The 25,241-nt window shown below is 42.8% G+C and overlaps 1 protein-coding gene across 1 annotated transcript in view; it reads left to right on the top strand.

Moving 5' to 3' along the window:
- Positions 1–8,696: 8,696 nt before the first annotated feature.
- Positions 8,697–25,241, top strand: part of LOC138275422 (STE20-like serine/threonine-protein kinase) — a 158,387-nt gene continuing 141,842 nt past the window's right edge. The window contains 1 exon segment of the mRNA XM_069219079.1: positions 8,697–8,970. Coding sequence (XP_069075180.1) covers positions 8,719–8,970 — 252 coding nt within the window. The 5' untranslated portion in view covers positions 8,697–8,718.

The following is a 25,241-nucleotide window of genomic DNA, read 5'->3' as shown; positions in this document are numbered from 1 at the left end:
ATTTTCAGACACCAAACTTCTTTGTTGTTGGATGTTGGAGTAGATACCCATGCCAACATTGATCAGGCTGCAGTTTCTAGGTCCATGAACCAGTGTAGGTTAAGGTTGATTTCTTCCTGGTGCGCTTCAGGAGCAGTGGAGCTACACCCACACTCTGGACTTAACCTCCTCAGTTTATAATTCAGTCAACAATGTAAAAAGTTGTATGGTTGCTCAAGGGCAATACAGAGACAGCTTTCTCTCTCTGTCCAGGCAGAGGACTGCTCATTTCTGGGGAGGGGTAGATCTAGGGGGCAGTAGCTGCAGCCTGCACTTCCCTCTGTTTGATCTGCTGCTTCATAACATCTTTGACATCCTCCCTCTGGAATTATCTTTTGGTGGGGTTGTGGAGGGTCTTTTTCCCATTAGTTGTGAGGCAGACAAGAGAGATGGCTCTGTCATCTGTTTAGCTAACGTACAAGCACCATGCCCTGACCTTGCTGTTCCTTTCTCCAGATGTCCTCCTTCTATCAGGACTACTGTTGAGCACATGCTTCAATTTTGAAGGCAGAAGTCCTTGCCTTTGTGAACAAAGGGACCACAGACATGTTGCCACTGAGAGAAAAGGGCACTGAAGTTTATTCAGTCTATTTTGTGGTCCCCAAGAAGGGCAGTCTTCTGAGACTCCTTCTAGATCCTTGGCTTCTAAACTTGTTTATTTGACAAGACAAGTTCAAGATACCGTCTCTTAGCCAAGTATACAGGCCATGAATGCAGTTGACGTGATGGCATATTTATGGTGCCTATTTACATCTTACAGTTCTGCTCACCAACTGACTTGGGTACACTGTAAGATACTGGCACTGCCAGTCAACATTTCTACCATTCGGGCTAACTACTTTCATGTCTTTATGAAAGTGGTGGCAACCTTATTGCAGTACTTAAAAGTCTATGTATTTCTGTACTGGTACAATTGGTTCATTAAAGTGGGGTCAGTGGCTCATCATCAGTGCATAATGACTCTCTTCAATGGTTTGGTTTTTTCTGTTGACCCCCAAATTTCCACCCCTCTCCCATGTAGAGGCTAACCTTCATAGTGGCTGTTTTGGGTCTGATCCTCATGAAGACTTTTTCTTTTCCTCAGAGGATTGTGGTTATTGTGATTCTGAAATTTCTGGCTCATTTCTGGACCCCATTACTGCAGGTCTTGTATCTTCTTGGTCTCATGGCCTTGTGCGTTTTTTGGTTCTTCATGACAGTTGGTGGATGAAAGCACTTGAGTGGTGTCTGACATATCAGCGGCTCCAACAACTGGAGAGTCTCTCGGCTCAGCTATATTTCTTCCACTCTTTTCATCCAGATGTGCACGTGTGGATAGACCCCCTTCAAACCTATGGTGGGTTTACCCTTCAGCTATCAACAGGCTCAGGCTTCTATGGTCACAGATTCCTCGTCTTTGGGTTGGGTACCCATCTGGATAGCATGAAGGCATGTGTCCTTAGGTGCCCATCAGTGCAGATTTTACACAAAAATGTGTTTGAGCTGGAGGCAGTCAGTCTTGCTGTTAAGGCAGGTCTCCATTCTATCTTTGGACACCACATTACAACACCAACAGACCTGGTGGTGTGATATTGTGGGCTGGACGTTAGAAGGCAATTTGCATGCGGAAGTGGACTCAGCAGCAGGGAATGTCCTTGGTATCTGCTTATCTAGCAAGTGCCATCAATGTGAGGGCAGAGTCTCTCAGTCACCACTCACTGAAGGACCACTATTAGTAATTACATCCGGAAGTGTTGGAGATTATTTCTTCCAAGTTGGGGTTTCTATGTGTGCATCTCTTCACCATAGCCTGGAACAGGAAGTGTCCTGAGTTGTGTGCCATAAACTTTTGTCTGAATAATTCCTTGTAGATGCTTTCAGATTCAGCTGGTCTCAGGGCCTACAGTTCTCTTTTTGTTAAAATGTACTGCGGAAAGTACCGGAGGATCAAATGCTTTTGCTAAGGACTACAGCTTTTGTCTCAGACACTCAGTGATGAACACTTTGCCCGAACTGTATAGCATGAATTCCTTGGTTCAACCTGCACTACTCCTACCCTCCTCTGACGGAGATGTTGCTGTGCGAGTTGTTGATAAGATGTGAAATTTGTTGGTATAGGTGTACATCAGAAGTAGTTAATTTTCTTCAGTAAGAATATGTTTAAGACGTGTGTGGCTGTAGATAAGCATTCTGTGCATACTCCTGCAATCTAGTGTATGGTAATTGCTCATGAAGAACCATAGATAAATCAGGCACACAGACCCGAGGTCGCTTAATCTTGTGATCTGGTCCTTAGGTCTTAGATTATGGATACCTTAACCTTCCTCCTGAACGCATGAGCATCTTTAAACAAGCATTTGCAATGCACTAGGGTCTCGCATTTGTCGGAGTTACAGCTGTTCACAGTTGTAAACCCCCAACTGGATTTTTCTTGCTGCTATAGGTCACACTAATAATACCTATCGGTAAAAGTGCAATTAACTGAGTAACAAGGTCGATAGTATGCGAAGCGCTGGACTTCTGCCCAGCGAGATTGCGCTGAGAAAAAGTAGTCCACAAACCCAGCGAGCCTCCCATGTTTTCTGTACTTGGTCGCTGCACTCGAGGAGGGCTAACCACCGGAAAAGGCATGACGTATGCATGCCTTCCACTAATCATAAGAAGCGGATTCTAACAGGCAAGCCAACTTGCCAATGAAAGACACTGACGTGACGTAGACGGGGCTCCGAGCCCTTTTCTAATACCTAGAGCGTCTCGCAGGCTCGACCCTAAAAAGCACACAGGTCTACCACACATGCTTTTTACGCTGCCAAATGGAAAGGCTTTGTCCATTATTGACGCTCTAAGCAAATCGCCTCTTTAACTTCCAGGGTCCAGGGCATTGTCTGCTTCCACTTTCATTTGCAGACGTGTGGTCTGGCCTTTACTTCCATTCACCTTCACCTAGCTGCATTAGTTGCCTATCCTCAGAACAGACAACACTTTTCCTTCTTCCACCTGCCAGTCATCAAAGCTTTTGTGGAGTCATCCTGCCCCAGACCCCGACGTGGAACTTCAACATTGTCCTCACAAGGCTAATGGGTCTCCAGTTTGAGCCCCTTCACTCTCTATGGAAGTGGAACATCCTTTCTTCCTTGAGGTGGCATTCCTCAATACTTAATGCCAGAAGCTAACTTACGTGCCTAACACTAGAAAAACCTTTCTTTTAGGCACTCAGGGACAGGGCTGTCCTGCACACAATCCCTAGATTAACTCCCAAAAGCGGTCCCTTCTGTTCCACCCTAACCAGTCCATTGACCTTCATGTGTTCGCCCCACAACCTGCCTCGGTTACAGAACTGACTCTCTACACCTTAGACGTAAAACAAACCCTCATGTGCTACATTGGTAGGACACAACCTTTCAGGAAGCTACAACAACTCTTTGTTGGTTTCTCTAAGCCACATAATGGGAAGGCCCTGTCCAAATCAGGCATAGCTAGAGGGACAGTCAAATGTATCCAAACATGCTACATTTTGACTGTTCCTCCTAGAGCCCACTCTACAAGGGAAAATGTGGCCTCCATGGCCTTCCTAGGCAATATTCCCCTAGCTGACATCTGTAAAGCAGCTATCATGCCACACACTATTGTGTGGATGTCCTGGCTTGCCAGCAAGCCAGCGTTACTGTCTATGCAGAGCATGTGTATCTACAGCCACACATGCCTTGAATGGAAAATGTTACTTACCATGTAAGCATCTGTTTATGGCATACAGTGCTGTAGATTTAAATGTTCCCTCCCTCCTCCCTGGACGCTTGTGGCTTTTGCAGTAATCACTTTTTCACATTTCTATCTTTTTGCATGGACATCTCTTTTTATCTTTATATATTGCTTCACTCCACTTGATCCTCATGTGCTATGTGGGAAAACAATCTAAGAACGGAGTCGATGCCCATGTGGATTACCAGCAAAAGGAGAAGTCACAAAACCTTGTGACTCAAAACATGTCTTCGAAGAAAAACAACTTGCACACATCCGGGCTTAACACTAGACGCAGGGGTATGCACAGAATTTGAATCTACAGCACTTCATGCCACAAACAGATAATTACATGGTAAGTAACGTTTTCCTTCTGGTGAATATATAGTTTTCACAGGATTCCTCACCACCGGCCTTCCTCCTCATTTGACGAGTTAGTGCTGTGACTAAAACGATCCCAAGGTATTCAAATATGTTATGTGCTCAGCTTTTCGATGTTGTTGCTCTCTCAGTTAGTCTCTGCCTACTTGGGGTTTGTAATAAGTCCAGGAACTGACACCAGCATACTGGTTGTTGCCTAATATACAATGGCATCAAGTCTGGGGGAGTTGTGGCTTCTGCTTCATGGGGTCATGTGGCAGCTCTGTACAGCCATTGCTGGATAAAACATTTCCAGGCCAGTCTGAAACTGGGAAGGATAATTCCTGAGATGAGGCATTTGCCGGAAGATTATGTGGCAATGCAGAATCTCGTAGTGGTAGAGTATCATTAAAACCCTAAATCTTAATCCATGGGCTTTCTGACAGTGCGGTTGAGTTGCTGTTTCCCAAAAAGAACATCTAAGAACCCCTCAAGAAATGAGGTACTGTGCTTTACAAATCTGTCATTGTCAATGAGTGAGCAACAGCATGACCTCATCCTCATCTGCTTCAAACTTACAAACCAATAGGAGGAAAATCAAGCTTATCTCATTGGCCTCAGTGGCTTCTCCAACCTCTCCAAAACGTTTGTATACAAAACAGGTAAAACAAATATCTGAATAAAACAGATCAGCAATCGTAAATACACAATATAAATGCAAGCATAATAATAAAAGAGGGAAGTAATTAGAATTATATTAAAACAATGATAAAAGGGACCAACCTTCATAAAAATAACAGGGGCAGTATAACAATCATATTCGATTGCCTATCAGTTGTGAAAAATCCTTCTTAATTTTAATGCTTGCCAGATTAAATTTGCCACCACCAACATACCAAGGGAGACTGCAGTTGCTGGAGGAATGACAACGCTAGTTGACCCTGGCAAAAGTTAAGTAGTTTACGAAGTGGCAGAAGGAGCTTTTTCCTGGGTCTTACAATAAAAAGGGCAGAAAAAGGTAAAATGCAAATTTGACTGAATAGATTTACCATCACATGGACAGGGCGTAAGCTCTGAAAGCGTGTGACAATTCGATGGATAATCCGCCATCATTGGGAGATAATTAAAGGAAATCTGGTAAAAAGATAGTGGTGTTGATGATTCTGGATAATGGATAGATACATTTGGGTCCCTACCTGTGTGTTTGTCGCTGCTTATACTTTGATACTGTAGGTTTGTTACGATTAGCGGCTTTTCTAGAGGTTGTAGCTTTCTCCATATATTTCTTTCGCACCCTTGATTTTGAGCAGCTGCTATATGTATTAGGCTGGGTGCCCATCTCCAGAAACCCAATATCATCTAAGGACTCTTTGACATATACAAGCCATGGGATGTCCACTGCTACAGACAGACTTAAGCAGTCTCCAATAACGATGTGATTTACTGGGGCAGACTCCCTGGCCCAAATAGATCGCCACAGGAGAAGCGGTGCCAGTTTGATTTTGTTCTCAGTATAGGGCATACCAAGATCCTCGTGGCACCTAATGGTGGAACAACCACGAGGTATAGCTAATACTTCGTTAAAAAAAGTTTTTTCTATTCTCTGTAACCCACCGGTGTCCACCATACCCCATATACCTGCCCTATTGGTCGTGGTAGACACAGACTTCGATGTATAGGCAATCAGTAGCTCTTTAACGAGATTAGTGGGCAGTGTTTTTGTAATTTTCTTTTTTTTTTTTTTTTTTTACAAACGTTCTGTAACCCCACTGTGGTCTCTTCCAGCATAGAAGTACTATAAGACACCATTGGCTTCAATGTAAATTTACTCTCGACAAAGACACTGAGGTAAGCAAAGGCAGTCATCATCTTCTCAACTCTGACATTGCTAATAAGGAAAAGTGGGATTGTCTTAGGGTGCTTACCACACCTCATAATAATTCTTTTGTTTGCATTAACCTGTAAGTTGAGAGCCCTCATAAAACTGATGTAATTGTCAATAATCCCCTGTAACGCTCTCCCTGTTCTTGAAACTAAAACTGCATCATCCACGTAGAGCAGAATCAGGAGGGGGCGAGTTCCCACATAAGGGGCATCTCTTGATCTGGAGGTAAGTGCTGCCTCAATTCTGATTGTGTAGAGCAAGAAGAGGAAGGGAGTGAAGACACAACCTTGCCTCACTCCTCACTCTATATTGAACAAGTCCGTACACTCACCATCCTTTCCAAAACACTTTAGTCTTCAAATATAATTGTCTAATGAAGCTAATGATATATTCCCCAATACCCATCTCAATCATGAGTGGCCAGAGCTTAGAGTGTGTAACACAGTCAAAAGCTGCCGATAGGTCCATGAAAGCCATGAACAAAGTGCACTTCTTAACAACTGCATATTTTGCTATAACCTTGCTCAAGTTCAGGCACAGGTCATTGTGCCCATTCCCGTCGTAAACCCATATTGGGTATCTACAAGAATTTTATTGGTGTGTGCCCACTCATCTAACCTTTGGAGCAGGATAAAACCTTTTATTTTGGCTGGCGAGTCCAAAAGAGAAATGGGTCTATAATTCATTGGTTCAGTCCTATTGCCTTTTATAAATGGGGACAATAACTGATCTTTTCCCCAAAAGAGGTGGGCTGACCTTTGCAATAGCATTAAAAACGTTGATGATCAATGGACCCATAACTCCTGACAATCCAGGTATACAGCCGCAGGGAACCCATCCAGGCCAGGTGCCTTCCCTCTACAGCTCCCTGTAAGGACCTCCTCTAGTTCGAACCCCAGAGGCATAGGAGCAGCCTTGTTTATCATATAGACCCTACTCGCTACAACCCCTTGATCACATGAGTAGATGTTAGAGAAATGTTCAATCCATTGCAGATCCTGCACATGAATCTCTGTGGAGTGATCTGACCAATCTCTAAAATATGGGGAGTTCAGCACCCTCCAGAAGGTGGCACTGTCTTTAGTTTGACTCGCTTCCCTAAAGGATTCCCACCCCTTCTCCCTGATCTTCCTTGCCCTTTCCTCCCATGTTGTCTGATACTCAGCCCTTGCTCTTTTTTATCAGGCCTCTATCCCTCGGCTCGGCACATAAAGCAGAATGGAGTTTAGCAAGGGCTTTAGGTAATTCCGAATTAAACCAACCCCCAGGGAACGACTTCGCTAGATCAGATACTCTTATGAATTCTAGTCTTATCATGTCTGTAATATCCCTAAAAGCCTACTTAATCTCAGTAGGTTCGCCTTCCATGTCAAGACATAGGGAAAAGGCCAATTGCTTGTCATGGAGCAGGGAGGGCATAAAGATGTCCTTGCCCACCTTGGCCCATTTGATCGTAAAACCATTTTTCCTTCCTAGGATCGGCCTATACGCTGTTGTAGTCAAAGGCTTTTTCATTCCCACCGCCTTCCAACTACACCACAGCAATGCATGATCGCTGAAACCAATAAATTCAGCCTTGAATCCCACCAGAAAGGTTCCCCAACAACATTGAACTAAAGATTTTGTCAATAGTGGAGGAGCAGTTCCTACCCAGAAAGGTCAGTACCAGTCCACTCCCCTCCCTTCTCCCAATATTTTGTGATTATATTTTACAACAGAATAATTAAGGGTGTTACCATACTTGTCATGCCTAATGCGCACCATTGACTCTTCATTACTATCTGCTAAGCCACAGCTTGCTTTTGGAGATATTAGACTGTGATGGGCGTCAGAGCCTCCAATCCAAAGCAGCTCCACTGGTTTCTGCTGGTCCTGTCTGTAGTAATTGGCTTGGATGATCTCAGCTTGAGTGGAATGCTCACTATGCTTTGTCTTGGGCTGAGGCCTCTATGACCTCATAGTAGAATGTGGAGTGGGAGATGAGAAGTGAGCAGAGTGAAGAGCAGGTTGTTCATGGTTGCTGATGGATGGGATGCTCTAATAAAGGACCTACATTTCTTACTGGAAGATTAGTTGGAGTGACTCTTTTCTACACTGGTGACGAGGGTCTGAGGAGCATCTCAACACAAACGATAACTTTGAGGATTCTGGACGTTTTTTAAGCTTTTTATTTGGAAACATTGTTTTCTCCATTTTTTAATCCTGCATGATCCGGTCCTTGAACTACTAAACATTGCTGTTTCTCCTAAGGACCTTTGCGAGATTCAAGATTCACAAGGTCCTTTAATTTTTTTAATTTATTTTCAATTTTTGCCTTACCTCTGCCAACCGTTTCTCTGTCTCGCGCTCCTTAGCGCGTTCTCTTCCTCCCTGACACGAGCAAGTCGTTTCCTTGACAACTGAGGCTGGCGTTGCACCCGTGCAGGAAATCTAACTCGCGCTCAGGAGGGCGCGAGTAAAAGTGTCAGCAGTTTCAGTTCCCTGACTCGCGCTTGTAAGGAAGCGAGTAAAACAGCAAGTGTTATAGTTTAAGCTAGTCGCATTACATTTAACTCACATTCAGGAGGGCGCGAGTAATTTCAAGTGCCCTTGACAGGGGAGAAAGGGAAAAAGGACGACTAGGAAACAAGATATATTTCCTATAGAAAATAATCTGATCAAACCAAAGTAAAACAAAGACAGTGTCTACTATCAGTGTCCACTCTGATGAGACTCTCATGAAAGTTGAATCTGCCCAGGCCGTGAGTAAAATCACACCACCATTGGAACCTGAAAACCAAAAGGAAAATGGTACAATATCTCCCCCCACATTGGATAAAATCTCACCACAATCAGAACCTCAAAGTCAGAAGGAAAATGACACTGTTTCCGGAACAGGTTCCGCAGCCGATAACAGCAGCATTGACCTCAACTTGTCCATTTCTAGTTTCCTCAAAAAAAGCAAAGAATCAGGATCTATGTCTCTGCAAGTAAGTGCATCCACTCTGTTACTGGGTAGGGTTTATCACCACATCATTTCACATTTTGAAATTATGTCATGTTTCCAAATGTAAAGTTGGCTCACAGTAGTGAGGTTGCTGACATGTTAGTGGCTAAATAAATCAGTAGGTTTGACCGGATTCAGCTTGAGGTCATTGTTTTGGGATCAGCCCCAATAAGTTGGTCACTGAAAACATTGTGTATGTTTATGAAAATAACTTAGGTGGGCTCTGTTTAGTGTTCCTCCAAAATGCATCCATCATAGCTCAGCATTATGAGTGACATTTATTAGTAGACTTACTTAAAAGGCTTATTATGTCAAATGTATGTGATCTGAATGTTCTTTCCTTCTGTGATATCAGGTATCTTTTTTATTCCTTTGATTATTTGGATGCCATAATTTTGTATCCTAGTCTACCATTGTGATGGATCCTTCCTATAATAATTTTAGATTTCACTTTGGACTCAGTGCCACAGAACAGCCATCTCATATGCTGGCTGAACTTGCTCTCAGCTGAGTTTAATTTCTTGTGCTTAGCTTCTTAATGTTTATATAGTGTATTTTCTGTACCTACATATTATTTTCCTTTAGACTAGTATCTGTATATTTTTAAAAAATAAGTCACCAGAGTAAGGGTCTTTTTCTATGACCTTCCCAATCTGTAGTTAATTGCACAAGAATGACATCTAATGGAAATGTTTTGGTTACATTTTCATTTTTTGCAATGGTGGCTTTGTGTCTTTCACTAACCTTATCAGGCTTAAATTTGCAATCCTTTGCATGGTTTGTCTAACTTAGGTGATTCTGCCTTGGGACCTCAGCAGAAGTTGCAACCTGTACATGTTCTGACAGAGCCAACCCAAACTCAGTGTGATTCAGACAAACCCCTACCACTATCCAGGAGTCACCCTCAAGCACTCCACAATCTTTTTCAGCTGTGATTCAGAACATAGCCATTATGACCCAGGTGATGACAATGGATCTTATGGACCTACAGAAGGCCAAAGGACTCGACATCTCTCCCGACACTGGGTTGAGTTACCCCCACCCACACTCAAGCCCCATCCCCTCTGGACTCCCCAACAGATGAATCAGCCTCTTTCTCTGTAGTCGTCCAGCATGAACCATAAGTTACAGCTACCACCTACTGAGGTCAAAGCCACCATAGTAACAGAGGAGCTAGAGCCCATGCAGACCTTCACAAACCCACTTAACATATTCAGTGAAGCTCTGATTGACACTCTGATGGGCACCTGGGACAAACCATGCTCCTGTCTGCTGGTAAATGGGAAATTTGTTAGATGCCATAGATCTGCTCCAGGTGACACTGTCTTCCTCACACAGCATCCCCTGCCCAAGAGCCTTGTGGTCCAGACCTCTACCAGTAGGTTGGAACCAAACTAATTCCCTACAACTCATCTTGATCTTGGTAGCAAGTAGAAATATGTGGACACATTTGGAAAACAGATGATAACCTGGAGGTTACCTCAGCTAGGTTGGCCTTTTGTTCAGTAATGCTTAGCAGCCTCTGAGAATGATATTCACATCCACTGTGTGACATGGTCAAGAAGAACTTGCTGGCAGTTCCTGATGAATTTAGCTTTAGCCTGGGGCAGATAATTCACAATGGCTAATACGCAGCAAAAAAGCCATCCACTCTGGGCTGATCACTACTGAATGCTTAGGCTATGCAGTTTGTACTGGTGTGGTGATTCAGCGCCACACATGTATGAGGATATTATTATTGTTCGTTTCTTGTGCTGAAGAAGGATGGATGCCTTTGTCCTAACGTTCTTCGACTTCACCCGGTCACTTGGACAATGCGATGCGTAAAGAGCGACAGCGCACTAGGCCTGCATTCTCAGAGCCTGCTTCTGGGTTGGCTCTGTGCCTCCCCAGGTTTCCGGGCACGAGAGCTACCACCGCCCAACTGAGTTAGTTTTATGAGGCTGTGCACCTCATTTTTGGGCAGACCAACACCCTGCGACACCTTCGGGCCCAATAGGGTTGGAGGGGGTGGCCCCCTTGAGTTCTGCGCCGGTGGTTCTGGAGAGCCCCTCGGGATCCATTGTTGGATCGGTGGTGACATCAGTCATGCCAACACGACCTTCCTCGGCGCCGGCAAAAACATTGATGCTTCCAACGTCAGTCGGGCCCATGATCGACGTCTTCCCCATACTTATACCGAACTCCGGCCGGGAGCCAGACTGACATCGTTCGACGCCAGTTCTGTCTTCGATGGGGCCTACATACCGCAGGTTAGATCCTGACCATTATTCTTATGGGATTAGGTACGGGTTGAAGTGTGAAGGGGTCACTGGACCCTTTAGAATTCTACCTGGAAGTGGACTGGGCACATGAATTGGGTGAAGCTGGCGGTCTGGATACCTCTCCTGTTGCTGTCATATTTTCTTCCCCTACTGTGGATACAGAGGAGGGCGCATCTGTAAAGTAGTCCAATACTTCAATAGTAAGGTAATGTCAAGTATTTACTTTAATCAGGATACAAAAGGAAACCTTCTTCTTTCTTCGGAAATCCCAGCCAGAGTGCCGTTACCAGCCTCCCCCCAACATTCCAAGATCCCTCCATTCCATTACAACGTTCTGTATCCCAAGTTATAACACATTTCCCTCCCTAAAACAACAAATAACAAGATGGGAAAGATAAATAAATTGTATGATCACAATCTTACATTAAATCACAGAATGTGATTATCAAAACAAATAAATAAAATAGAGATACAAAACAATATTATACAACATTAACACTAAATCTTCAATTAAACAAAATCTCTAAGGTTGAACGGTGGACAACGTTTCCTCGCATTAAATTTCACCCTCAAAGCAACAGAATCACTATTCATAACATTGCCACTATAATTCTTTTGATTTCCAGCCACCCCTACCTCCTCAGGAGTTTCCTCTGAGGCTTCTGCAGGATCCAACAACTCATAACCACTTCCATTTTCCCCACTCTCAACAGGTCGTGCAATTTCCTTACCAAAACCACTCCTCCCTCCTATCAGGTGATCCAAACACTCCCCTTCATTAAAGTCAACACAATTACCACAACACTTCGCCACTCTTCTCACATTCCACACTTTGCCATCCTGCGTAACCACACTATTCCTTAACACCTTGACCACCTTGAGAGCCTTTCCAAACTTACTTTCAGTCTTTCTTAAAAAACCAGGCTTACGTATCTTAACCCAATCTCCAACTACAAAGTTAGGTACCTTTACATTCCACTTTCTGTCATAAATGTCCTTAATCTTCATCTGTTTTCCTTTAACCCTTTCCCTGATTTCTTCCAAAGACACCTTTTCCCATTCTTTGCCCTGTTTCCTCTTGAACCACCAAGGACATAACTTTGACACCGGATGTCTTCCCCTCAACAATCTAAAAGGACTTACTCCTGTGGTGGATTGTGGAGTAATTCTGTAATGCCACAATTTTTCTCTTAACTTGTCCTTCCACAGTCCTCCAAAACCACGTGCCCATACAATGCTATCTTTAAGAACACGGTTAAATCTCTCCACCTGTCCGATACCTTGTGGTTCATACAATGGAGTAGTAACATGTTTAATGTTGCTATACCTAAAAAACCTTTGTGTGTTTTCAGCAATCAGTTGAACCCCATTATCAGAAATCAAGACTTCTGGATAACCTTCCCTAGCAAAAATCTCCTTGAAAAATTCTATGATCACCCCCGCTGTTACACATGGAACCATTTTTACCTCTGGCCATTTTGAAAAGTAATCAATAAGCACTAAAGCATAACGTGCATCATATGGCAGAGAATGAAACGGACCGGAAATGTCGAATCCCAATTTCTGCCAGGGAGAAGTCGGCCAAGAGACGGGAACCAGAGGTGCAGGCACCGTTCTTAACATTTTTTCAGCGTTCACACAAACATCACATTCTCTGACAACTCTATCCACCATTTTATCTAATCCCGGCCACCAAAAAACACGTGCGTACCAAGCGTTTCATGGATGACATGCCCGGGTGCCCCTCATGATCTATAGTCAAAATGGTCTGCAACAAACCTCTGGGAGGAATGCACTTCCCTTTCTTGAATAGCATCTCATTTTCCACTTCCAGTTCACCTCTGACCTTAGCAAACGGTTCTAATTCCGCTGCAACCTTACATTTAACTGGCCTTCCATCTCTCACATACCCCTTTACCTCCTGTATTACATCATCATTTTTCTCACAATCCTTCCAAACTTCTTCTTTGATGCTCCCAAACTCATCAGTCATGTATCCTGACACAGTGGAAATTACTTCATTCTCCAACAGCTCATGAAATGCATTATCTTCTTTTGCCTCATTCTGTGGAAGTCTAGACAAACAATCTGCCACCACATTACTCTTCCCCGGTACATATTCCACTTTGAAACAATACTCTTGCAATTTTGACACATGTCTGGCAATACGAGCCGTGGCATTCCAACCCCCACCTGGAGAAAGAATTCCCACTAAGGGTTTATGATCAGTTTGCAGAATAAAATTTGTACCCCAGATATAATCTCTAAAATGTTCAACAGCCCAGATGCATGCCAACAACTCCTTCTCAATCACAGCATATTTTCTCTCCGCATCATTTAACGTACGTGAAGCAAACGAGACATTCCACCTGTCCTTACCACATCTTTGAGATAACACACCTCCAATTCCATACATGCTTCCATCGACCGTCACCACACATTGTGCTCCCACACTGAAAGGTCTCAGAGTGGGAGCTTCCACAATTTCCCTTTTTATTCTCTCAAAAGCTTCATTTTGCTTTTCCGACCACTTGTACTGGACACCTTTCCTTGTAAGTTCCCTCAAAGGTTCAATTTTTGTGGCGAAATTTTCAATAAATTTACTATAGTACTCACATAATCCAGTAAAAGATAGTAGTTTCTCCCTATTATCAGGAGCAGGAGCCTTCATAATAGCATCCACCAAAGACTGTTTTGGAACTACACCATCACCCGATATGGTATGACCCAAATATTCCACAGATTTGGCAAAAAACGTACACTTTTTTACCTTTAGAGTCAGTCCATTTTTCTTCAAAACATTACATACATTTACCACATGTTCCTTATGATCTTTTTCATTTCTGGAAAATATTAATATGTCATCTTGAAAACACTTGACATATTTATCCATGTCTTTGAACAAGTGGAACATTGCTCTCTGAAAAACTGATGCTGCAGAGGCTAAGCCAAATGGCATCCTCTTGAATTGAAACAAACCCTGTGGGTTGATAAATGCTGTAAGATGTCTAGAATCCTCGGTCAACTCTATCTGATGATATGCTGATCTTAAATCCAAAGTGGTGAAAATGTTCGCTCCTTCCAGCAGGCTAATCACCTCGTTGATCTTAGGCAGTGGGTGACAATTCACAATAATATTCGCATTGACAGCCCTCAAATCCACACATAACCTCAAAGACTTGTCAGGTTTACGGTTCAACACAATTGGAGATACCCATTCAAAGGATTCAATTTCTTCTATAACATTGTTATCTATCATCTCTGATAATATGTGTTTTAACTCTTCTCTTACACTTATAGGCACATTCCGGAGTTTTTGTACAACAGGTTTAGCATTATTCTTAACCTTTATCTTGTGGCTGTAATTCTCTAATTTACCTAACTCTTTGGCGAATACTTGTGGAAACTTGTCAATAATCCATTCCTTGTTCTCCCCGCTTCCTACTGCCAAGACCTGTTCCTTACTCCTAGGGTTCAAAATGATGTTCAATTTACCCTGATCCTTCCAACCTAAAACATTCACTCCTTTTGCCGCCACATGCAACTTAATGTTAGCTCTCCTTTCTTTAAATACAATTTCCGTCTCAACAAACCCCATCACATCAATAGTTGTACCTTCAAAACTCTCAGCCACAATGTCAGATTCATTTAAATCAGTCATGTCCCAAATTCCTTCAAACATTCGTTCAAAATAGTCCTGAACAATAATCGTCCACCGCGATCCTGAATCTGCCATAAGTACCAACTTTTTTCCTTCCACTAGCACCTCACACATAGGGCTTTTTGATCCATCGCCTTCACCACTCTTCAGTGACAACACCGTGCCACTTTGTATATCACCTCCATCCACCTCACATTTTCTAATATTCAGACACGCCATTTTCCCTCTCGACATGTTAATAACTTTTTTTAAATCTCTGCATACCCTAGCAAAATGCCCCACTCTACCACATTTCTTACACTCCTTGCCAATAGCAGGACACTGAGATGATGATGCTAAATGACTTAAACTACCACACCGAAAACAAGCATATTTATCCGACTTGTCATACCTTTCTTTTTTTCCTACCACACTGTTACTGGCATTTACATAACTATTAGTGTTCCCTCTCACAGCGCCCACCACATCCAATTCCGTATTACTAGCCTTGTCTGACTCTTGTATTGTTTTTATCCATTTATCTGACTGCTCCAAGGCTTTAGCAGTTGCAATGACATCTTGTAACTTAGGATCCCCCATAACCCACAAATGTTCCTGAATTTTCCTGCTTTTTACGTGCACAATAATTTGATCTCTGATCATTTCATCAGTCATTGCTCCAAAATTACAATGTACAGATAAACCACGCAGTGCCGTCAAAAAATCATCAAAAGTTTCTTCAGGATGCTGTATTCTCGTGTAAAACTTGAACCTATTTAATGCTATGCTTGGTGTAGGCCTGAATCTATTTTCCAATCTCATTAATGCTTCTTTAAAAACATCCAATTCCCCATCCCCTTGTTCTAGGATAGTAACCGGTGGTAAGGTTCTAAATACCATTTGTCCTTCCGAGCCTAAACAATGTAGTAAAATATTTTTTTTTCTTTCCTTCGACATGTTTTCATCATCCATCGCTTTCATATAGGTCAAAAATTCTTCCTTCCATCTGGACCAAGGCATAGGTGGATCACCTTTTGTTTGCAAAAATGTAGCCGGTGGTTCAAATTGCATTTTAATATAATGTAATGCTGGAGAGTTTTATTATATATATATATATATATTTTTTTTTTTTAAATTCCAACACAATTTGAACTCCAATCCACCTACTGTGTCTAGATGTGAGTCTTTCTTCGCCTTTTTTTTTTTTCTTAGTGCAGTCCTTTTTCCATTATAATTGAAAACAGGAAACCGGAAGACCCTTCTCATGAAGCACTCATCTAGATTAAGCCGATGTCTTAAACTAGCAACATAAGCAAATATGGTAAGCCACACTCGTCTTCTCGTCTTTTATAGTTTCAACGTGTGTTTATTTAGTCCCCCAACAGCGCGAGAAGAACTCCAAAGCTCGTTTATCCTGGCAACAGCGCGAGGAGAACTTCGCAGCACGGTTATTCTGAGCGTGCTATTCTGCCGTTGGAAAAATGCTGCCGCGCGGTAAAGAATGGCAGCGCGCGGCGTGTTTAAATGTTGCTGTATATCAACCACAGCAACCACCGCTATAAATTGCTCATAACCTGTACAGTAATTAATCCAGAAAAATATGTATATATTCACCCTGCACGATCTGTCCGCAATCTGGTGCAGTAATAATCCGTTAAGAGACAGAACAACTTCTTAAACGCGTATAGGTCCACTTTAGAGATACTGTATTCCAGGTAAAAGTATCTCCAAACTCTCGTCGCCACTGTAAAGTAGTCCAATACTTCAATAGTAAGGTAATGTCAAGTATTTACTTTAATCAGGATACAAAAGGAAACCTTCTTCTTTCTTCGGAAATCCCAGCCAGAGTGCCGTTACCAGCCTCCCCCCAACATTCCAAGATCCCTCCATTCCATTACAACGTTCTGTATCCCAAGTTATAACAGCATCATGTTCTATGGCGGTGAGAAGGGCGTCCTCTGCCTAGAGCTACCTTCTGTGGCAGTAAGAACTAACCTCCTGACAGAGGTGCTTCAGCCTGGGACTTCCACCTCAGAACCCTTTTCATCTTTTAACGAAGCACTCAGTGATTTCCTACTGGCTACATGGTCCAGATCCAGCCAAATGGTTTCTGATGGAAGAGATACAGCCAGATTCACAATACATTGTGGGCTGGACATGACTGACTCACTCGCAGATCGTTTGCATCGACTGTGGCCTTATGGCGCCTAACTTCGTCAATTTCCTACCAGCCACTGAGGTGTGTATGCTGCACAGCCTCTGCATGGCTGCAGATGCGGGTTTCCCACGTGCTCATGTATCAGGGAACCAGCAGTCCACCACCACCCCCACTGCATCTTCCAAACCTTACTAGTCTGTCGCTCCATCCCAGACCAGTTGGGGGCAGGATTCGCCATCAGCTGCCCCACTGGGAATCTATCATGATGGACATGTGGGTGTTGCAAATATTTCGAATAGTGGAGGATCACTTGGCCCTTCTCCGTGAAGAGGCTATGGCTCTCTTGGCCAAGGGTGGGTCAGTCCATCCCGGGTGGGGGCAGAAAACAGCCAAAATAATGCCTGAAACACAAAGTGAAATGAGCCATTGTCACTGTAATGCACGCCAATCGTCATTACAGTGTAAAAAAAAAAATGCCTGGGGAAGCTCAAAAAAACAAAGGTGGAACAGAAACAGCAGAGAGATTTGGTGGTCATGTGATGAGGATGGTACGGTTCCGTCCTCAGCATGCAAGGGATTAAAATACCCAGATCTTTCACTTATCTGGGTGAGTGAGTAGGCATCTTGGCATGGGAACTGTATGAAGCATACAGGTGAAGGCTCACACTTGCCATAATATTTTTTAATTTTTTTTGTTTGTTTTTTTGTTTTAGTGCATTGCTCTTCTTTGTTTATCCTGATTGAATTGTATCCTGAAGTTTGCTCACAAAGACAGTGTGCTCCAAATTTTCTCTTGTCCACCAAATTGCGTTTTGAGCCTTACTTTTCATTCCCTACTGAAAACAGCAGACACATAGCATTCCTTCCTAGGGTCTTGACTCATTGCAGTTGGTCTGTCTGACGATTCTCCATGTGGCATCCGGTCTAAAACTAGCTTCTGATAACTTGGATTTTATAGCTTGAAATATCTTTATGTGATATGAAACATTTTCCAAAGAAACTAAGAAAAGGGCATTGCACATGGTTTAGCACTTTTTTTTTTTTTTTACATAAGTCCAGTGTTACTAGTATATCCTGGCTAACAATAAAATATTATTCTCATAAATTGAATCCTTCCTTGGTACAAATATCTTCTGATCACATGTATGTATTAAATCAATATTCATGAAATATATTGGCGAATAGAGCTCATGCGTTTTCTGGTTCTTATCCTTTTTCACAAAAAATGATAATGATTCTTTCCACAACACGATTGTCTAAACCGATAGCCATCTGAAAGATGCTCAGAATGAGCACCAGTTCATCAATAAATATAGTCAGCTCAGTGGGAGTCCTGTTTGTTTAAGATACCTTGTACATTTCAAGTCCCATTGATGCCACTGTTACTGCTACTGATGTAGTGCCCTCACATTTACTATTAAAGTGAAATTTAGGCAGTCAAGTGTCCTAGAAACATTGTTTTATTATTTATCATTGCTACCCATGCATTGTTTTTCCTTTCAAGTGTTATCCAAAGAATCCTCTTTCATTATTTCTTCTCTTCTCAATTGCACTATGTATTAAGGTTTTTTTAGTATTCTTATACTGCTTTAGTCAACATTGTTGATTTTTTTTTTTCTCATAGTTACTTTGCATATTCTGGGAATTCTACAACAGGTCTGGTTGAATCACTAAAGTTGAATGCATATTTTTTCTTTAAAGGCACTTTACTTTTTAGTTCATTATCTATTTCACCTTGACCTCTCGCCACTTGCCATTCAACAAAAAAAGCTTATCAGTTTACACTTAGTTTGGTTCTTCAAGCTGAATCCTGTATACATTCATATTTTTCAACAAATTGAGGATCATTGAGAGTAGTTCCCCCATATGTGATCCACCAGTCTTTTTTTTTTTTTGCTGAGGCGAATACCAATCCTGTAAAAAGTGTCCATTACAAAGGATGAATCCCTCATGTGGTGGGATGCAACATTTTAGGCAAGACACCTTGTGGCATGTTTTTAACCTGTATTTTCCACATAAGATGTATGTGTTAGTATTTCTTGTACATATCTTATATGCATGTGTCCCATACCAGCAGTTATATCCAATTTTACATAATTAGCTATTTTTAGGTTAAGTGTAAGCGTTCAACCTTCTGTATATGTTTAGTATACTTACTGTGGGCTTAAAGCTATTTCATTTGTTAGTTTAAGTGTCACTTAAAAATCCTTGCTTGCTAGTGGTCAGTCATGTGTCTTTGTCCCTCCTGTGTGGGACCAACTAAGGTAAAATTACACTTTGTCCTGTTTATCTAGTCTGTAGAGATTTTTTTCTTAACTTTGTTTCCTGCTCGTGTCCAAGGAAGCTACCCTTTTCACCTGCAGAGCATTCTAGCTTCGTAACATTTGGACTTTGACTTTGTGGGCTCTCTGCTTCCTCACTCAGCTGCCTGGCTCTTGTCATTCCTTGGAGTGTGCCTGCCTGCGATCTGGTGCAGACAGCGAGGGAGGATCGCTTGATAGTATGTGTGTCCACTTTTGTAAGCACTTTTATATTTTCATTTTAAACGGCAAAACACTACGCGTTTAATTTAACTATTTCACAGCATATATCTATTTCTAATTAGTAATATATTTCATTATACGCACTCTTCGGCGAACATTGCTTTTAAATGTACTTCCATTTGGGACTTGTAGGGATGCAATTACTTTGTTTTCTACTACTTCTGCTTTTGTATAATTTATTAAACATAGTGAATACATTTATATTATTTTTATTTGTATGTATATAAATATGTTTGATGGCATGTGTAGCTGCAGATACACATGCTGTGCACATCCCGCCATCTAGTGTTGGGCTCGGAGTGTTACAAGTTGTTTTTCTTCGAAGAAGTCTTTTCGAGTCACAAGACCGAGGGACTCCTCCCCTTTCGGCTCCATTGCGCATGGCCGTCGACTCCATCTTCGATTGTTTTCTTTCCGCCATCGCGTTTGGATGTGTTCCTCTTCGCTCCGTGTTTCGGTTCGGAAAGTTAGTTAAATTTTGGAAAATTGGACGGTATTGTTTGCGTTCGGTATCGGGTTAGTTAACGCAGATCGACACAGAATTTGGAAGAGCTCCGGTGGCCCTATGGGGTTTCGATTCCCCGGCGGGGCCTGGTTGGCCCAACCACGTGCGTCTTCAAGGCTAATGGAACGGACCCCATTCCGCTTCTGCTCCGAATGCCACAACAAGTATCCTTACACAGATCAGCATCTGGTCTGTAATTTGTGTTTGTCTCCCGAACACAAAGAGGATACCTGCGAGGCCTGTCGAGCGTTTCGGTCGAGGAAAACGCTAAGAGACCGGAGAGCAAGAAGACTTCAAATGGCGTCGGCGCCGACAGGACACCAAAACGTGGAGGAAGAAGAAACCTTCTCCATAGCGGATTCGGACTCGGACGAGGCCGAAACCGAACAGGCGCCGAAAACCGTGAGTAAAACACCCATGGCCAAAACTCACGGAAAATACATTAAAGCCCAGGGGACGCCACCACCAGCAGGCCATGGCTTAACCCGAAAAGTAGGTGACCGACCATCGGCACCGAAAAAGGGCACGCAGGTGTCGAAGTCATCCGTCTACGGTTGAGATACCGGCACAGAACAGGCTCGACACCGAGACACCGGGTCAGAGCAATCTCGACATCGAGAAACCGGCACCGAAAAAGATCAACACTGAGATATCAGAACACCGAAAGCCAAAAAAGTGTCTTCGGAGCCGAAAAAGACAATTGAAAAAGTTTCGATACCGAAACATCCGGCTTTGGAGCCGAAACCAAGTTCCTACACTGAGGAGCAAGGACTGTCCTCACAATTGCAAGGGCACAAATTTGGGCAGGAACTAGAAGCTGGTGAGCCAAATTACACACAAAGAAGTCTCCACATTCAAAAAGAGACAGGGAAAATAAGAACTCTCCCTCCAATCCGAATGAAAAGGAAACTTGCTTTCCAAAAGAAAGACAAGCAGCCACAAGCAAAGGTGGCAAGACAAGTAACTCCGCCACCATCACAACATCGCTCACCACAGCCATCACCAATGGCCACTCCACCAATAATGCAGTCCCCAACGCATACAGGGATGAGCCAAGATGATCCTGACGCATGGGATCTTTATGATGCGCCTGTATCAGATAACAGTCCCGACTGCTACCTAGCGAGGCCATCACCACCTGAGGACAGTACTGCTTACACACAGGTGGTGTCCAGAGCAGCCGCGTTTCACAATGTCACCCTGCACGCAGAACCGATTGAATATGACTTTTTGTTTAATACTCTGTCGTCCACACATAGTCAGTACCAGAGTCTCCCTATGTTGCCGGGAATGTTGAAACACTCCAAACAAGTATTTCAAGAGCCTGTGAAAGGCAGGGCCATCACTCCAAGGGTGGAAAAAAGTACAAACCACCACCAACAGACCCTGTGTACATCACGCAGCAATTAACACCGGACTCAGTGGTAGTAGGTCCAGCTCGCAAAAGGGCGAACTCACACACATCGGGAGATGCACCACCACCCGACAAGGAAAGTCGCAAGTTTGACGCAGCGGGGAAACGGGTTGCAGCACAAGCAGCCAACCAATGGCGCATTGCCAATTCACAGGCCTTGCTATCAAGATACGATAGAGCTCATTGGGACGAAATGCAACACTTCATAGAGCATTTACCCAAAGAGTTCCAGAAGCGTGCGCAACAAGTGGTGGAAGAAGGCCAGAGTATCTCTAATAACCAGATACGGTCGGCAATGGACGCAGCAGACACAGCTGCAAGAACTGTAAATACAGCGGTCACCATACGGAGACACGCATGGCTACTCACCTCAGGATTCAAGCCAGAAATTCAACAGGCGGTGCTGAATATGCCCCTTAACGGACAGCAGTTGTTTGGGCCGGAAGTGGACACTGCTATCGAGAAACTTAAAAAGGACACAGATACGGCCAAGGCCATAGGCGCACTCTACTCCCCACAGAGCAGAGGCACATTTCGAAAAACGAAGTTTAGAGGGGGGTTTCGAGGACAGAGCACAGAACCCTCAACCTCACAAACAAGGCCCACATACCAGAGCCAGTATCAGGGGGGAAGTTTTCGGGGACAATACAGAGGAGGACAGTTCCCTAAAACTAGAGGAAAGTTCCAAAGTCCCAAGACACCGCAAAATAAACAGTGACTTCATTGTCACAAATCTCCAACACATAACACCAGTGGGTGGGAGACTCACAAATTTTTACCAAAACTGGGAGGAAATAACAACAGACACGTGGGTCCTAGCCGTTATCCAACATGGTTAGAGCATAGAATTCCTACAATTCCCTCCAAATGTCCCACCGAAAACACACAACATGTCCAAACAACACATGGATCTATTACAACTGGAGGTCCAAGCGTTTTTGCAAAAAGATGCAATCAAACTAGTTCCAATTCATCAGAAAGGAACGGGTGTTTACTCCCTGTACTTTCTCATACCCCAAAAAGACAAAACTCTAAGACCCATTTTAGATCTCAGAACCTTAAACATTTACATCAAATCAGATCACTTTCACATGGTGACACTGCAAGACGTTATCCGATTGCTCAAACAACAAGACTACATGACAACATTAGACCTCAAGGATGCGTATTTCCATATACCCATACATCCTTCCCTCAGAAAATACTTAAGGTTTGTAATCCAAGGAGTACATTACCAGTTCAAAGTGTTGCCATTCGGAATAACAACAGCGCCAAGAGTTTTTACAAAATGCCTTGCCGTAGTGGCAGCCCATATCAGAAGACAGCAAATACATGTGTTCCCGTATCTAGACGATTGGTTAATCAAAACCAATACGCAAGAACGGTGTTCACAACACACAAAATACGTTATAGAAACCCTTCACAAGCTAGGGTTCTCACTCAACTACAACAAATCACACCTACAGCCGTGTCAAATACAACAGTACTTAGGAGCAATAATCAACACAAAAAAAGGGATTGCCACTCCAAGTCCACAAAGGGTACAAGCATTCCAAAACGTAATACAGGCCATGCATCCAAACCAAAGGTTCCAGGTAAAATTTGTAATGAAGCTACTAGGCATGATGTCCTCATGCATAGCCATTGTCCCAAACGCAAGATTACACATGCGGCCCTTACAACAGTGCCTAGCGTCACAATGGTCACAAGCACAGAGTCAACTTCAAGATCTAGTGTTGATAGACCGCCAAACATACACCTCACTTCAATGGTGGAATACTATAAATTTAAACAAAGGGCGGCCTTTCCAAGACCCAGTGCCTCAATACGTGATCACAACGGATGCTTCCATGGTAGGGTGGGGAGCACACCTCAACCAACACAGCATCCAAGGACAATGGGGCACTCAGCAGAGACAGCTTCATATAAACCACTTAGAACTACTAGCAGTATTTCTAGCGTTGAAAGCATTTCAACCACTAATAACCCACAAACACATTCTTGTCAAAACAGACAACATGACAACAATGTATTATCTGAACAAACAAGGAGGGACACACTCGACACAATTGTGTTTCTTAGCTCAAAAGATATGGTATTGGGCGACTCACACCCACATTTGCCTAATAGCGCAGTTCATACCAGGGATTCAAAATCAGTTAGCCGACAATCTCTCTCGGGTCACCAACAGATCCACGAATGGGAAATTCATCCCCAAATACTAAAATCTTACTTTCAAAGATGGGGAACACCGCAAATAGACCTATTTGCAACAAAAGACAACACAAAATGCCAAAACTTCGCATCCAGGTACCCACAAGCTCACTCTCAAGGCAATGCGTTATGGATGAATTGGTCAGGGATATTTGCTTACGCTTTTCCCCCCTCTCCCACTCCTTCCGTATCTAGTAAACAAATTGAGTCAAAACAAACTCAAACTCATACTAATAGCACCAACTTGGGCACAACAACCTTGGTACACGACACTACTAGACCTGTCAGTAGAGCCTCATATCAAACTGCCAAACAGACCAGATCTGTTAACTCAACACAAACAACAGATCAGACACCCGAATCCAGCATCGCTCAATCTAGCAATTTGGCTCCTGAAATCTTAGAATTCGGACACCTAGACCTTACACAAGAATGTATGGAGGTCATAAAACAAGCTAGAAAACCAACCACAAGACATTGCTACGCAAATAAGTGGAAAAGATTTGTTTATTACTGCCATAATAATCAAATTCAACCATTACACGCATCTGCAAAAAACATCGTAAGCTACCTACTACACTTACAAAAGTCCAAATTAGCTTTTTCATCCATTAAAATACATTTGACTGCAATTTCAGCTTATCTGCAAATTACGCACTAAACTTCATTATTCAGAATCCCAGTCATAAAAGCATTTATGGAAGGTCTGAAAAGGATTATTCCACAAGAACACCACCAGTTACTTCGTGGAACCTTAACATCGTATTAACACAACTCATGGGTCCACCATTTGAACCCATGCACTCATGTGAGATACAGTACTTAACATGGAAAGTAGCCTTTCTAATAGCTATCACATCTCTCAGAAGAGGAAGTGAAATACAAGCATTTACCATACAAAAACCCTTTATACAAATACACAAACATAAAGTGGTTCTACGCACAAATCCAAAATTCTTACCTAAAGTCATTTCACAGTTCCACTTAATTCAAACAGTAGAACTCCCAGTGTTCTTTCCAGAACCAGATTCTGTAGCTGAGAGAGAATTACAGACATTAGACATCAAAAGGGCACTAATGTACTACATTGATAGAACCAAACAAATTCGCAAAACAAAACAATTGTTTGTTGCTTTCCAAAAACCTCATACAGGGAATCCAATATCCAAACAAGGCATTGCCAGATGGATAGTTAAAGGTATTCAAACCTGTTATATAAAAGCAAAAAGAGAACTGCCTATTACACCAAGGGCACACTCCACTAGAAAGAATGGTGCCACAATGGCTTTTCTAGGAAATGTTCCAATGACTGAAATATGTAAGGCAGCCACATGGTCTACGCCTCATACATTTACCAAGCATTACTGCGTGGATGTGTTAACAACACAACAAGCCACAGTAGGACAAGCAGTATTAAGAACATTATTTCAAACAACTTCAACCCCTACAGGCTAAACCACCGCTTTTGGAGAGGTAACTGCTTACTAGTGTATGCACAGCATGTGTATCTGCAGCT

This window comes from Pleurodeles waltl, unplaced genomic scaffold (assembly GCF_031143425.1).
Source record: "Pleurodeles waltl isolate 20211129_DDA unplaced genomic scaffold, aPleWal1.hap1.20221129 scaffold_238, whole genome shotgun sequence".
NCBI lineage: Eukaryota > Metazoa > Chordata > Amphibia > Caudata > Salamandridae > Pleurodeles > Pleurodeles waltl.
Note: the sequence above shows the minus strand (reverse complement) of the source record. Positions and strands in the feature narration are given on the sequence as shown.